Genomic DNA, 15,364 nt, shown 5'->3' on the forward strand with positions numbered 1-15,364 from the left:
AGTGCACCAAAAGAAAAGCAAATGCAAGCCTTTCTACCACACCTGTAACACTGAAACACCCAGATTCAACACGCGGACGAGTGAGAGACCACTGGATCAAGAAAATCTAGGTCATTTCTTCAGGGATTAAAGGTATTACTTGATTTATTACTATTATTACCAAGCATCTGCATTGAGCATGACAGCTGAAAAGTGTTAGACATAAGCTAAGAGCACTTATTGTAGTTAATAGTCGAGATGGGCACCAATTTATTGAAAAGTTTTGCAAAATTGTAATTTAAAAAACAAAATTTAAATTGCTATTAAATGTATTTAATCAAAAATACTAAATACTATGGTGGGGAATTTAATTCATCTAAATATTTGGTTATACAGATATGTTAAATACACAGATATTTTTTTACACCAGTTGATTATGTTCCCTCAAGACATGACTAATTATGTTTACGATTAACCAGTTTATTTGACATTTAAAGCGCAAAATACCTTAAAAGAATCATTTGGATAGCAATGAATACAACTAACTTGCAAATATATATATATTTAGCTGCTAAAAATATTTTGTCAAGTTCTACACAAGCTCAGAGGTTTGCAAATTGCTCTGTTCTTTAATAATATTCAATACTGAATGACTAATATATATTTAACTTTACCTTAAAGGGTCCGAAAATGAATATTCTGTTATTAATTTCTGTTGTTAATTTCTCACAATGTTGTTTTAATCCCTAGAGATCTTCCTTCATCTTCAGAACACAAATGAAGATATTTTAGATTACAAAGGTTAAATAGCTTTGGTGCGACAAGCGGGTGAGAAATTAATAACAGAATTTCCATTTCTGGGTGAACTAACCCTTATAAGGCAGTTTGCATTGAACTCCGAAGAGGTGTCATTCCTTACTTTTTCCAGTCCACAAGGAGCAGACCAAATCCAACAAACAAAAATGTGTCTGATTGTGAAAATGAAGGGTATTTCTATTTATTAAATAGCACAAGCAAAACATTTAACACACATATACGGTTGAAGTCAAATTTATTAGTCCTCGTGCGATATGTTAATTATTTAAAACATTAGTTACAGACATTTTTTAATATAATAGCTTTTATAAAGTCTAATAACTAGTTTCTTTTGTCTGTGTCATGATGACAGATCATCATATTAGAGGAATTATTTTGTATTATTTTAAGATACTAGTGTTCAGCTTAAAGTACAATGTAAAGGCTTACCTGGGTTAATTAGGTTAACTAGGCAAGTCAGAGTAATTTGTTAGACAACAATGGTTTGTTCTGTGGCCAACTGAAAAAATAGTTCTGAAGGGCGCTAATAATATTGATAGATATTTGTTTTTACAAAGAATTAAAACTTCCAGCCAAATTAAAAGAAATGATACTTTCTCCAGAGGAAAAAGGTGATAGGAAATACTGTGAACATTTCTCAACCGTTGCAACACTTGGGAAAGATTTGAAAATGAATTAATATTTCAACAGAGGGCTAATAATTTTGCCCTTTAACCCTTTGACTGTTTGCTCTATCAAAAGGTTGACCATGTTTTGACTGTGTGCATGTGTGTTTTTGTTTCCTCAGTTGTTTCCAGAATCCTTTGATCTGTTCATCAGGACTATACTTGTCAAATAAGCAACATAAACTGAGAAAACCTACAGATCTGAAACGAGACATGTGCTCTTGCACAACATGTGCTCACTTTAGCCAGTAGATCTTCATTCCAGTGCCAAACTGCTGATTACAGGTGAGAACATCATTTTCTCAATCTGAAGCATTTAGCGTGACTTAAAAACAGCAAAACACCTCATGAATTGACCCTGATCCTAGATTACTGACCTACTAACACACTCTCATTCAGTAATGCACTGGGTCGCTGTTGTTTGGGATGATTTGAACTCATGCATTCATCACAGTTGAGTCACCGTGACAAGTGACAGAACAAATATTACCTATTGACTTTTAACCTATTTCATCCCATTGTTTGTGTGTGCTTTATATATATATAAAGGCTTAAATAGGTTTAATTAGGTTAAAGTTAGGTTAATTAAGCAAGTCACAGTACAACAGCAGTTTGTTCTGTAGCCTGTACATATTTCTTGACAGTTTATTATTAATAATAATATCTTTAAAACTTTAAACCTTATGCTTCATCCCGCTCCATTTTCGACCATGTTGAAATGTATTTCTTTTTGTTAATGATATTTTATGTATATTTTTGTTCGAAAATAAATAAACCAAAAACTCTGTCATTTAAACTTTAGAAACAAATGAATACCAAAATATAAAATTTAATATGATTAAACATTAATTATCAATACACTATATGAGATAATCAATTAACATCAACCCAGATTAATAAATTGCATAATAAAGATCCAGGAGGAACAATGCAGTTTTCATCCAGGCCGTGGTACACTGGACCAACTCTATACCCTTAGGGTGTCAGGGTGCTCAAGGGTTCATGGGAGTATGCCCAACCAGTCCACATGTGTTTTGTGGGCTTGGAGAAGGCATTCGACCGTGTCTCTCGACGTATTCTGTGGAAGGTGCTCGGGAGTAGGGGGTCAGAAGCGGTGTGTTAAGGGCCGTCTCGTCCCTGTATGAACAGAGTAGGAGTTTGGTTCGCATTGCCGGCAATAAGTCAGACTTTTTTCCAGTGCATATTGGACTCCGGCAGGGCTGCCCTTTGTTACTAATTCCGTTCATAATTTTTATGGATAGAATTTCAAAGGGCAGCTTTGGGCTGCAGGGGTCTGGTACGAGGACCACAGGATTTCATCTGTTATTCGCAGATGTTGTTCTATTGGCTTCATCGAACATGGACTTTCAGCATGCAATGGGGTTGTTTGCTGCCAAGTGTGACAGGGCTGGGATGAAAATCAGCACCTCCAAGTCCGAGGCCATAGTGCTCCAAGGGAAAAAGGTGGTTTGCCATCTCCAGGTTGGAGGAAAGTCCTTACCCCAGGTGGAGGAGTTCAAGTACCTTGTGGTGTTGTTCATGAGTGAGGGAAAGATGGAACGTGAGATTGACAGGCGGATTGTATCAGTTTGTTGTGGTAAAGAAGGAGCTGAGCCAAAAGGCAAAGCTCTTGATTTACTGGTCAATCTACGGTCCTACTCTCACTTATGATCATGAGGTTTGGGTCATGACCAAAAGCACAAGATCTTGGATACTAGCAGCCGAAATGAGTTTCCTTTGCAGGGTGGCAGGGCGCACCCTTATAGAAAGGATAAGGAGCTCTGACACCCAGGAGGAGCTCGGAGTAGAGCTGCTGCCCCTCCACATCAAGAGAAGTCAGCTAAGGTGGCTCGGGCATCTGTTTCAGATGCCTCCTAGACGCCTACCTAGGGCGGTGTTCCAGGCATGTCCCACCAGGAAGAGGCCTCGGGGAAGACCCAGAACGAGCTGGAGGGACTATGGCCCCGTTTACACTAATGCGTTTTAGTTTGAAAACGCTTAAGTTTTGCTACGGTTACGGCATCCGTCCACACTACGCCGGAGTTCTCGAGCGCCAAAAACAGAACGTTTCGAAAACGCTGGAGAGGCCGTTTTCATTCTGAAACGCTGCTGCTCCGTCTCAGTGTGGATGATGGAAAACGGAGACATCTGAAAACGGAGGCGGGGCTGCAGACATTCGCCTCTCTGATTGGGGCTTTTCCTCAATATTAAGTAGCCTATACACACAGTTCAGTCCTGCATCCTCTCCTTGTAAGTTCAGACTTCGCAAGTTTGATCAAGGCTGCAGTCTCTTCTTCTCAGTTTGATATGGAAAACAGACTGTACCGAGGACACGGGTAAATCTTCAAAGGGAACAGTGTACTTTATAACTTCATTCACCTTGGCTACGTTGTTTCACTTTCTCAACAATAAAATGTAAACACGATTTAAGGAACTGCCTATTTTCATTTTAATATTAGCAACTTAGACAGCAGAAATGTTGAGGCGCCGTGCTGCATGAGCGTCATCTTCACTGTGTGGATATTTATAACAAAACGGAGCCGATAACAACTGCCTCCTTTCAATTTCAGTGAAAATATGAAACACACCCTCTCTTTTGCTGAATATCAGTTTTAATAATCGATAATGGCCATTATAAAAGTATAACGTACAATAATAAGTTTATACATTATAGGAATTAAAGGCAAGCGATCAGTCAATATACAGAAAGTAGGCTACGTGCTTACATTAATCATTAACTTCTTTGCGCTCAGACAAAACACGTTTCCGGAGAACAAGTAATAGATTCCAATGACCAAAGTCAGGGAATATGTCGTTAGATAAAGACAACAAGATGAATGAAATATCCCGTTAAATAAATATAGTGAGATTAGATCCAGCGGGAGATGCTTGATGAAAAGTTTGACTAGCAGAGCTCTCATCTGGGTAGATGGGCTGCAGCGCTTGCCCGAGAGTGTGTGTGTGTGGTCACGTGATGTGCGTTTTTAGCGTTTTGGTGTGGACGGAGAGCAGTTCAGAAACGCTGGGTAAAACGCGAGTGTGGACGCGGATCGTTTTCACTCTAAAATGCCGTTTTCAAACTAAAACGCACTAGTGTAAACGGGGCCTGAGTCTTTTGGCAGGCCTGGGATTGCCTCGGGATCCCCCAGAGGAGCTGGAGGAAGTGTCTGAGGAGAGGGAAGTCTGTGGTTCTCTCCTGCTGCCCCTGCAACCCGGCACCGGAAAATTGGATGAAAAAGAATCAATGAATAATAAAGAATGAAAGAAGTACTCAATACCTCATGATGCACATTTTCTGGTTAGTTTTGTACAGAAACATAAGCTCTCGATACCCAGTCTCTTATTACCTTATAATTATAATAATTCATTACATTTATATAGCTTTTTTCTGGACACTCAAAGCACTTTAATGATTTGGGGTAAATCTCCTCAACCACCACCAGTTTTTGTAAATGTTGTTACTTTATGTTACCAATTAAATTCATCTTTATTTCTATATCACTTTTACAATGTAGATTGTGTCTGATCATGCCATTTTTTTCCTCCTCCTGTTTTTCTTGCTGCACAGCCATGCCGTTCTCCCGCAGCTTCTTGTCTGAAGAGCACCTGCTGTGCTCCATCTGTTTAGAGGTGTTTGACAATCCGGTGTCTTCACCATGCGGCCACAGCTTCTGCATGAGCTGCATCAGCCACTACTGGGACACGGCGAAACACTGCCAGTGCCCGCTCTGCAAACAGACCTTCAAGAGAAAACCTGACCTGCACATCAACCGCACACTCCGAGAGATCACCGAACAGTTCAAGTGCATGAACGGGAACCTGGGGGCCTGCGGAGGTGACGAAGCTGAAAAAGACGGAATAACACAAGAGTCAACAAACGGGACGCTTAAGCGCGGCCAGCTTCCAAATCAGCTCTTTAGTGAAATGAAAAGGAAACTGATACGACGCAGATCCCGGGACACTTCTCTGGCCTGTCACAATGAAACAGGGGCTGAGCAAACTGAGCAAACAACACATGCAGACAGTGATGACACAGAGTTGCCCAATTTTGCCAGACAGGTGTCACTGAGAAGGTATTCAATGTGCGGAGCGGCGAATGCCGTGAAGGTGCCATTGTGTCCGAAGCATCACCGAAACCTGGAACTGTTCTGTCGGACTGATCTGGAGTGTATTTGTGCCGAGTGCGAACAAACAGAGCACCAAACACACAACATCACCTGTGCTGAGAAGGAGTGGCAGATTAATAAGGTAGAGGAATGAGTCTGATCAAATCTGAAGCACCATTTATTGTGGCCTCCAAATGAATGGGATAGTTCACACAAAAATGAAAATTAATTCACTGTTTACTCACCCTTGGAAACTTTATGAGTTGATTTTTTTCTGTTAAACACAAAAGCAGATACTTTAAAGAAAGCTGAACCGGCCACCATTGATTTCCATAGTAGAAAATACTATGGGTGTCAAAGGTTACAGGTTTCTAGCTTTCTTGAAAATATCGTCTTCCATGTTTAAAGGAATGTTAAACATGTAAAGAATGACAGAACTTTCCTTTTTCTGTGAACTATGTGCTTTTTTTTAAATAACAAGGGTTATTTAATCATATTGCTGGGAGTGTTTCGTGATTATGCTGTAGTTGGTTTGGGCCCATAATGGGAAGTAATACAACAATTAAAGGTATACTCTTAAAAATATATTTTTTATTTTTTTGTGAAGAACCTTGTTCATCAGCAGTTTCCAAACTTTTCAGCTTGCGACCCCCATTAAAACAATTCCACTGATTTGCAACCCCCGCTTTCCTCGGAGGTGGTTTAAACACACAAACATTGCCCACAATGGTGCAAACACACCAGCTGGAATTATATAAACAAGTTTATTGACAACACAAAAATGTGCAAGTCTAACAACCATATTATTTTTTTACAGTCATTATCCATTTGTTTAATTTAATATTATCCTCACTTAAGGAGAATGGTGGGCACAGTGTTTACAGTACAAGTTTATTCTTGGTTAAATTTTGGAGACCGCCACTTGGAGATTGTCCTCAATATTCACTCGAGTCTTGGCCATTATTTTTAATGTATGCGAGGCTGATGACTTTTTATTTGCATGTTGCTTTTTATGTAAATTTCAACTTCTATTTTATCATCTGTAGATTAGGGATAAAATATGGTCATTTTAATAGTTTAATAACATATATGACATTTTTGGAATTAAACCAAGTGACCCCCCATTGTTGTATTGGGACCCCCACTTTGGGAACCACTGTTTTACATAATGCCTTTAATATAGACATAATCTTTTCATTCCACTATAGGTTTATGAAAATGTTCCTTTAGATCAGGAGTGGGCAAACTCCGTCCTGGAGGTCCGGTGTCCTGCACAGTTTAGCTCCAACTCTAATCAATCATACCTGCTTATAAATTTCTTATAAATTTCTAGTGATTTCTAAGACACTGATTAGCATGTTCAGGTGTGATTGATTAGTGTTGGAGCTAAAGTCTGCATGACACTGGCCCTCCAGGACCGAGTTTGCCCACCCCTGCTATAGATTATAAAAATTTCTATGAAACTAAAACATTTTTTAAAAACTTTTTAATAAGGGCCGCAAGGTGGCTCAGTGGTAGCACTGTCGCCTCACAGCAAGAAGGTCGCTGGTTCGAGCCTCGGCTGGGTCAGTTGGCATTTCTGTGTGGAGTTTGCATGTTCTCCCTGTGTTCATTCTGCTGTTCCAACCCCTGACTAATAAAGGGACTAAGCTGAAAAGAAAATGAATGAATAAACATCAATAAAAACTTATCAGGGGAACCAAAAATGGTTCTTCTTCTAGCAATATATATACAGTTGAAGTCAGAATTATTAGCCCCGTTTTTTTGTTTTCCCCCAATTTCTATTCAACTGAGAGATTTTTTCAACACATTTCTAAACATAATAGTTTGTCTTTGCCATGATGACAGTAAATAATATTTGACTAGATATTTTTCAAGACACTTCTATACAGCTTAGACATTTAAAGGCTTAACTAGGTTAATTAGGTTAACTAGGTAGGTTAATTAGGCAACTTATCCAAATAAGATAAAAAATTTATTAATTTTAAGTTTAAGTCAGTATTTTTGCAGTTATTCTTAAAATATATATTTGGCATGTAAAAATGTATTATAAATACTGTATATCATTGCTATTGCTTTAGTACTTGTTTGTAGTATAATGCAGCCTGTGGCCTTCCCAATATGCAACCTGAAGCGCTTCCTATGGCGTCATTTCCCATTTTCTTTGAACACAGATAAAGATTTCTATCACAGAGACAGAGATACAGGAGATGGCCAGGGTGAGGACGCAGAAAGCGGAGGAGATTAAGCAATCACTAATTGACATCAACGTGAGTAATGCAGAAGCTTTACATCTTTTCTTTATCCCTCAACATTACAAATCCTCCAAGGCTTGCAGAAAAGTGAAATGTGGTTTCAGGGTATATACAGGAATCAGAGTGAAATTCAATTCCTTTTAAGACCTTTTTTAAGACTTTTTGCATCCATTTTAAGACCTTATTACCACTTAAGGTTTCAACCTGAAACACTAGCGAGATTTTAACTTGCAGTATATTTACTAAATATTAATGTAAGAAACTAATCCAAAACTAAAACATTATTCATATACGAAATACAAATCTAATAAATCTAGCTAATTCAGCAGGTTGGCGCTTATAGAAATGCAGAAATAATGGTGTTTCATTGGTAACTGCAGTAAACAAAGCAGCAGGATGTCAAATCTAGCAGGATTAATAAACTAAACAACATCTTGATATTCGCAGATTTAATTCAGGCAAACTTAAGCACACAACTATAAATTGCAAACTGATATTAAACTGAATACCTTGCAAAGTAGAATTTAAAACTTTTTAATACTTTTTAAGGGCCTTAAATTTCTCTACATTGATTTATCAACTGTTAATACTTAGTAAGACCCAGCGGACGCCCTGGGTTTTAAAGTTATCATCACATCAAAATCAATTTAATCACATCAACTTATCAATTATCAAAAACTACTGTATTTTTGTTTGTGGGCCTATAGAAGGATAAAATACAACTGCATCAATCCTGATCTATAAATCCTGGATCTGACTGACATGCATCTTCATTTTTCTCCTCGATCACCTGTCCTGCAGGCGCTGGCACAGCACGAGGCGCAGCGCAGCATGCAGCTGTTCGGGGCACTGATCAGCTCTCTGGAGCGCAGTCAGGCTGGCCTGCTGGAGGTTACAGAGATTAACCGACGCTCAGCAGAGCACCAGGCCGAGCTCATGATCCGAGAGCTGGAGCAGGAGATCACAGAGCTCCGCACCAAGAGCACAGAGCTGACTAAACTGGCCCAAACTGACAACTACATCACTGGACTGAAGGTATGTAACTTGGTACATCAGATCTTATTCGAGAAAATGACTTCAGTTCTCATATTATTGTCATTGTAAAAAAATTTCAAAACCAAAAAAGTTAAAGCTATCGGTTCTCTAGATTTGCCATTAAACCCCCTTATTCAGTGTTCAGTTTGAGTTGGAAATACACTCACCGGCCACTTTATTAGGTACACCTGTCCAACTGCTCGTTAATGCAAATTTCCAATCAGCCAATCACATGGCAGCAACACAATGTATTTAGACATGTAGACATGGTCAAGACGATCTGCTGCAGTTCAAACCGAGCATCAGAATGGGGAAGAAAGGTGATTTAAGTGACTCTGAACGTTGCATGGTTGAGTATTTTAGCAACTGCTGATCTACAATTTCTACATAAATTACAATATAACAGTATTCAAGTACAGAAATTAAACATCCAAATGAAAAATAACATGGTTATCATTGTTTGAATATTTTTAAAAATCATATTTAATAATATCTTAGTCTTGTGATCTTTAATAATTCAATCCTAAGATGTGACTATTCCAGATACACACACTGCGATATCGATGATCAAACGATATATTATACAGCTTTATTACTTTTAGCACTTTTAGTTCATTGCAAATCAGTGTAGGAATATGATACAGTAAACCTATAGACATCAATGGGATCCAGGCTCCTGTGTCTCAAATTTATAGAATACACTGCTTGTTTCTATTGTGCATAGAAAGAAAATGTGCATGATCTATAGCGAAGAATTGCAATTGCCCCTCTCGTGTCCAACAGGGTTACTCTGATGCCAGTACTCCTGTGTCAGTGAAGGACTGGTCAAGTGTTTCTCTGAGCTGTGATTTGGGGACTGAAGGGATCTGTGCCTCTGTCTGTCAACTACTGGAGCAGTTTAAAGAGGAGCTGCAGAAACCACCTGCTGCCTGTGAGTGACAGCTGTCAAACACGTAACTACAGCGCCATCTAGTGGCAGATGGAGATATTGCCTCATGCATTTTGCCCCATGCAGCTGACATTGTCTGTTTCTGATCTAGGCCCCTTAATATCTGCTAATCAATCACCGGCCAAGTCAGTCAGTAAGTCTTCCTTTTGTTGACGAGTGTTTATATTAGAATGATGTGTGTTCTACCGGTGGATTTATGTAATGTGTTTAACTGTTTCCAATAATGTGACCGTCTTTCTGTTTTTCAGAAGTGAAGAGAATACAGGAATATGCAGGTAGGAGTTAAATATTACATTTTATTGCTTTAATTGCAGTGCATGTATAAGCAGGTGCCATAAAGATTTCGTTCTCTCAGGACTTGATAACTTTGCCCTGTTATGCATGAAGTCCTAAACAGCTGAGATAACGGTTTATGGATAGTTGATTCTTGCATGTCACATCTGCATAAGGTTGCAAGACTTGTATTTCTACTGCTCTTCTGTGAGTATTTGGGAAACAGGTTGGCATGCTTAATTTGACCTGAAACTAAACAAATAAATATGTTGAAAGTATATGTTTATAAATACAAACATAGTACTTAATATTTGAAGTTGGTAGCACAATCGCCTCACTACAAGAAGGTCGCTGGTTTGATCCCGGACTGGGTCAGTTGACATTTGCATGTTCTCCCTGTGTTTGCGTGGGTTTATTCCGGGTGCTCCGGTTTCCCTCTCAGTCCAAAGACATCCAGTATAGGTGAATTCAAGAGTTCCCACTTAGCTGATAATCGATCAAAAGCTTGTTTGGCATGCTGTCCCACGAGAGAACTCTGAGCTTAGGGGATTCTTAAGTCCAGTTCTTCCTCCCATTCGCAGAGCAAGAGGGGAGCTTGAGCTCAGGTGGACCTCAAAAACTCCACGGCTGCAGTAGCTAAGGTAACACTTCAGAAAGAAGTGAGCTAGACAAGTGCCTGATTTGCTAAATCTGTAATGTATTATGTATATGTTTGGATGGTGGTAGGAAACCAGGGAACCCGGGGAAAACCCATGCGGACACAGGGAGAATATACAAAATCCTCAGTGAAACACCCACCGCCCTGGCTGGGACCAGGGCCGGCAGTGTTCTTGCTGTGGGGCTAACAGTGCTAACCACTGGGCCACCGTGCCGCCCGATCTATGGTAAAGGAGGGGAATAGGGAGGAAGGGGTGTTTCTTTCAGACGAAGATAAATGTGGATTGAAGACTGTGGTTATTTATAATAACTTGGATTGGAAGATCATGATTAGCTAATGTGAAACCGGCTGTGGTATCATAAGCACATGATCCTCTCGAAATTAGTTAATAAATAAACCTCACTTAAGCTAATATTGTTCATAGTGTATGTGTGTGAATTAGTGTGTATGGATGTTTCCCAGTGATGGGTTGCAGCTGGAGGGGCATCCGCTGCGTAAAACATATGCTGGATAAGTTGGCAGTTGTGACGAGTCTCTTAGACCAACCCACTGATCAGTTGAAGCGGGAAGGACAGAGACTCATCTGCGCAATTGGGAACACCTGATTTCGGCTATATAAAAGCCAGCAGTGTTTGCTTGGAGAGAGCCGTGCTTTTGCTCCTTTTTTGTTTTGTTTTGTTTCTTTTTAGCTTTGGTTAATATTTGATTTTGCTGACCTAAAGTGAGCACTTGAATATTTTTTAATGTTTAAATAAATACTTTTGGTACCAAACCATCCGGTGTATGTCCTCCCTTTTATTTTGTCATTGCCTTTGAGCCGGGCCATGACACAGTTCACTCTGCTGTGACGACCCCAGATTAATGAAGGGACTAAGCCGGAAAGAAAATGAATGAATATTTGAAGTGGATCAAAAAGGTTTTATAAAATTATCAAACTACTAAACAACATTCATTCTTGTCAATTTGATCAATTTAAACATTTAACAGTCGCTTCTTTGATCAACTTGCCATTAATAAACCAAGAGATGCATATGGTTAAAAACATAGTTTTTAATTGTTGTTACCTTTTTTAAATTGCATTTATCATTATTTGTATTATTATTATTATTATTAAAGGGTAAAAAAAAAAAAATTAAAAGTTGAGTAATACCCAGCCAGCCAATCACAGAGCTTGTGCTTTGCGTTTTTGCAACATGTTGTTACATTTTTTGAGAGATGTGTGTCGGTGTCAGCCATGGCGAGGGGTGCGACAGTGCAAAGGTTGAGCCAGACCATACGCATGCGATTGACGGTGAAGTATAAATCAGCCTTTAGTTACACAATGTAACTACAGATGGGTCAAGCTTTAAATAGGTAATCTATGCACAAAATTAGATGCTAATGGTCTAATCCGATTCAATGAACTATGCTAAGCTAAGCTAAAAGCGCCCCCCACCAAGATATCAGCTGAATGGGTTCAAAAACTAGTGCTACTGTAAATAGCAACAGTGGTAAATATCAAAAAAGGACTTACTTTCATGTTTTTCCACAGTGGATGTGACCCTGGACGCCAACACGGCCCATCCACGCCTCATCCTATCTGAAAACAAGAAGATGGTGTGGTGCAGTGAAAATCAGCAGCATGTTACCAACCACCGTGAGCGCTTTGACCGTGTGGTCTGTGTGCTCGGTCGCGAGGGCTTTAACACTGGACGACACTACTGGGAGGTAAAGGTAAACGGAAAGACCGACTGGGATCTGGGGGTCGCAAGTCATTCCTGCAACAGAAAGGGTAAAATCAAAGTCAGTCCCAGCCATGGATACTGGTTTCTTAGCTTGCGGGACAAGAACAACTACGCTTTCAGAACTGAGCCTCCCACTGTGCTTCATCTCAGCAACAAACCTCAAAAAATGGGGCTATTTGTGGACTACGAGAAAGGCCAAGTCTCCTTTTATGACGTTGACGCAAAAATGCACATCCATACGTTCATGGACAACTTTTCGGAGACCATTTATCCATTCTTCAGTCCCTGTACCAACAAAAACAGCAAAAATGAAGCTCCGCTGGTGATCACACCTGTGCTAAGCTGAAATGTAAAATGAGAAGCGAACAGCTTGTAATTGATTCGTCTGCTGACGCATCGGCAATTCATTTACATTAGTGCTTTTTCACAACTGAAATGGTTGTTCTAAAGCCCAGGTAAATGAATGCTGGGTTTCCTCGCGTCATGTTTTAGATTGCTCACTATTTACCCAGGGTTAACAGTTAATCTCGGGTATTCATATGTTGAGGTTTTCACCATACTCTACCTGACAAATGTCTTGTCGTCCATCCCAGTTGTAAGAGCAACAAATAATTACTTGACTTCTAGTTGATCATTTGGAAAAGTGGCAGAAAGTAGATTTTTCCATCTGTTGAACTGCATCCCAATCATCACAAATATTGCAGAAGACCTATTGGAACCTGCATGGACCCAAGATTCTCACAGAAATCAGTCAAGTTTGGTGAAGTCAAAACCATGGTTTGGGGTTACATTCAGTATGAGGGCATACAAGAGAGCTGCAGAGTGAATGGCAACATCAACAGCCTGAGCTATCAAGACATTTGTGCTGCAAATTACATTAAAAACCACAAGAGAGGGCAAATTCTTCAGCAGGATAACGCTCCTTCTCATACTTTAGCCACCACTTCATAGTTTCAGGAAGCAAAGAAGGTCAAAGTGCTCTAGGATTGGCCAGCCCAGTCACCAGACATGATCATTATTGAGCATGTCTGGGGTAGATGAAGATGAAGGACTAGGCATTGAAGGTGAATCCAAAGAGTCTTGATGTGGATGTAGAATACAGAGATGTATGGATGCAGTCCTCCAAGCTCATGGGAGTCATAAACATTATTCATTCTTTTTCTACTGCAACATGACTTAATATTCTATACTGTACATTATTTCTGTTATGTGACAAGACTTTAGTCTAAGAACTTACTGACCTAATTAAATAATTAAAAATCAAGGCATGATTATGTTTTATTTTGGTAAAATAAGCGTAATCTAGAGGCCTTTGCCTTTCATATTAGCCACTTCTGATACCAAATGATCAACTAAAAGTCAAGGTATTATTTGGTGTTCTAAAAACTTGGATAGGAGACTAGACTTTTGTTAGGTAGTGTACATACCTGAACACTGGGTTTACATTCTTAAAAGCACATTCACGGTATTAGTGTCATTGCATATACAGTATAGCTTAACAACATCTTTTCCTAAATGGACATTTTGTAAAGTAAAAATAAGAACGATGAGGGTTTTCTTCATTCCTGTGTATTTTCTAACACTAATTTTGTCACTTTTCTCCTCATGCTGAGATGACTGTAGAAACTGTTCAAAGTGTATGAATAAGAGGTGTGTATTTGGTTACTAAACACAGTTTGAAATGCCTTACTGATAAGAACACTTTCTAGAAATGTAAAAATAGTCTTTTAATAACAATACAAATCGGCTAGTCTTGTTTTCTATTATCATGACTAAACAGAATCTTTGGCAAAATATTATCTTCTGGATTGAACCAATTAAATAAACAACAAGTGTGCAAATAACAATGAATAACAATATCATCCTTCATTAAAAAAAGATATATATATATATATATATATATATATATATATATATATATATATATATATATATATATATATATATATAAGGTTTAATATAAATATGCTACTGTTTATTTTGTGGGTTATGACTCATACTCCCTTGTGAGAATTCAGTTTTACCACATTTTTTACCACAAAATATACATGTATATTTTTAATTAGTTTGTTTGTAGTAAAAATGTGGGTAGCTATATTTGTGGGTATAACCTAATTTTAGTGTAATCTTACCATTGTAAAGTCTGTTGACTGTTTAGGGCTCCTCGGTTTACACTCTTTGAAATGTAACACCCGCTTGCTGCATTTTATGTTTCTATGAGCATGATGAACAAACATTACGGTTTCAGATGACAAGTTACTGCAGGTAATCTCTATCTTTATAACATCCCGCCCTTTTACTCTCTTTCACACTTGAAAAGTACCAAGACTAGGCCGTTTCACAACAAAGGAGCGAGACTGAAGTTATTGCTACCACTTACACAATACATGACAACCGCCTCGTGTCTGGTAATGACACTGTAATCACCACTAACTGTCTATACATTGTTGTCTTAGCCGCTTTGGTAACTCCCAAACAAAATCCTAACGGTATTTTCTCCCTACACATCCTACCTGTCGAAGCATGTCAAAAGTAACTGTCGGGAGAGGGAGAATTATACCTGAGGGCTGACTGAAACTGCGGAGCTGCGGTTCATGAGTCTGTCGCCAGGTGGCAGATTCATGTTTTAATAACCACACTTTACACACGTTTTTCAATGCAAACACGTGGCAGTGTGTTCAACTTTGACAATTTATTATTTGTCTAAATATCACCTAACAACAAATTTGACTGTTAAACATTTGGTAACTCTGAAGTGTGACTCAGTTACAGAAACAGTAGACCTACACATTTCTAGTTGCAGGTGTTCAGCTATTCTCCATTTTGATACACCTTGTTTTTGTTATGTTTTTAAATGGGGAGAACAGACTTGAACATAAAACACTATACAAGGGAATTAACAAC

General features: G+C 38.8%; 1 protein-coding gene across 2 annotated transcripts; it reads left to right on the plus strand.

Annotated features, from left to right (window-relative positions):
* Positions 1–14,305, plus strand: LOC100000832 (E3 ubiquitin-protein ligase TRIM39). 2 transcript variants are annotated; one of them, XM_001340918.8, is made up of 9 exons: positions 1–132; positions 1,583–1,745; positions 5,029–5,708; positions 7,741–7,836; positions 8,623–8,856; positions 9,640–9,787; positions 9,897–9,938; positions 10,054–10,080; positions 12,268–14,305. In XM_001340918.8, the coding sequence occupies exons 3-9, from the start codon at positions 5,031–5,033 to the stop codon at positions 12,804–12,806; spliced, it is 1,764 nt and encodes a 587-aa protein (XP_001340954.2). In that variant the 5' UTR covers positions 1–132; positions 1,583–1,745; positions 5,029–5,030; the 3' UTR covers positions 12,807–14,305. The 2 variants fall into 2 exon arrangements, with proteins under 2 accessions (XP_001340954.2, XP_009301380.1); XM_009303105.5 differs by having other exon boundaries at positions 1,593–1,745.
* The last annotated feature ends 1,059 nt before the right edge of the window (positions 14,306–15,364 follow it).

This window comes from Danio rerio, chromosome 7 (genome assembly GCF_049306965.1).
Source record: "Danio rerio strain Tuebingen ecotype United States chromosome 7, GRCz12tu, whole genome shotgun sequence".
NCBI lineage: Eukaryota > Metazoa > Chordata > Actinopteri > Cypriniformes > Danionidae > Danio > Danio rerio.

Coding starts and splice junctions, on each gene's coding strand:
- LOC100000832 (XM_001340918.8), top strand. CDS start 5,031: ATGCCGTTCTCCCGCAGCTTCTTGTCTGAAGAGCACCTGCTGTGCTCC. Junction 5,709..7,740: donor AGGAGTGGCAGATTAATAAG/GTAGAGGAATGA, acceptor CTTTGAACACAG/ATAAAGATTTCTATCACAGA. Junction 9,788..9,896: donor GCAGAAACCACCTGCTGCCT/GTGAGTGACAGC, acceptor TTTCTGATCTAG/GCCCCTTAATATCTGCTAAT.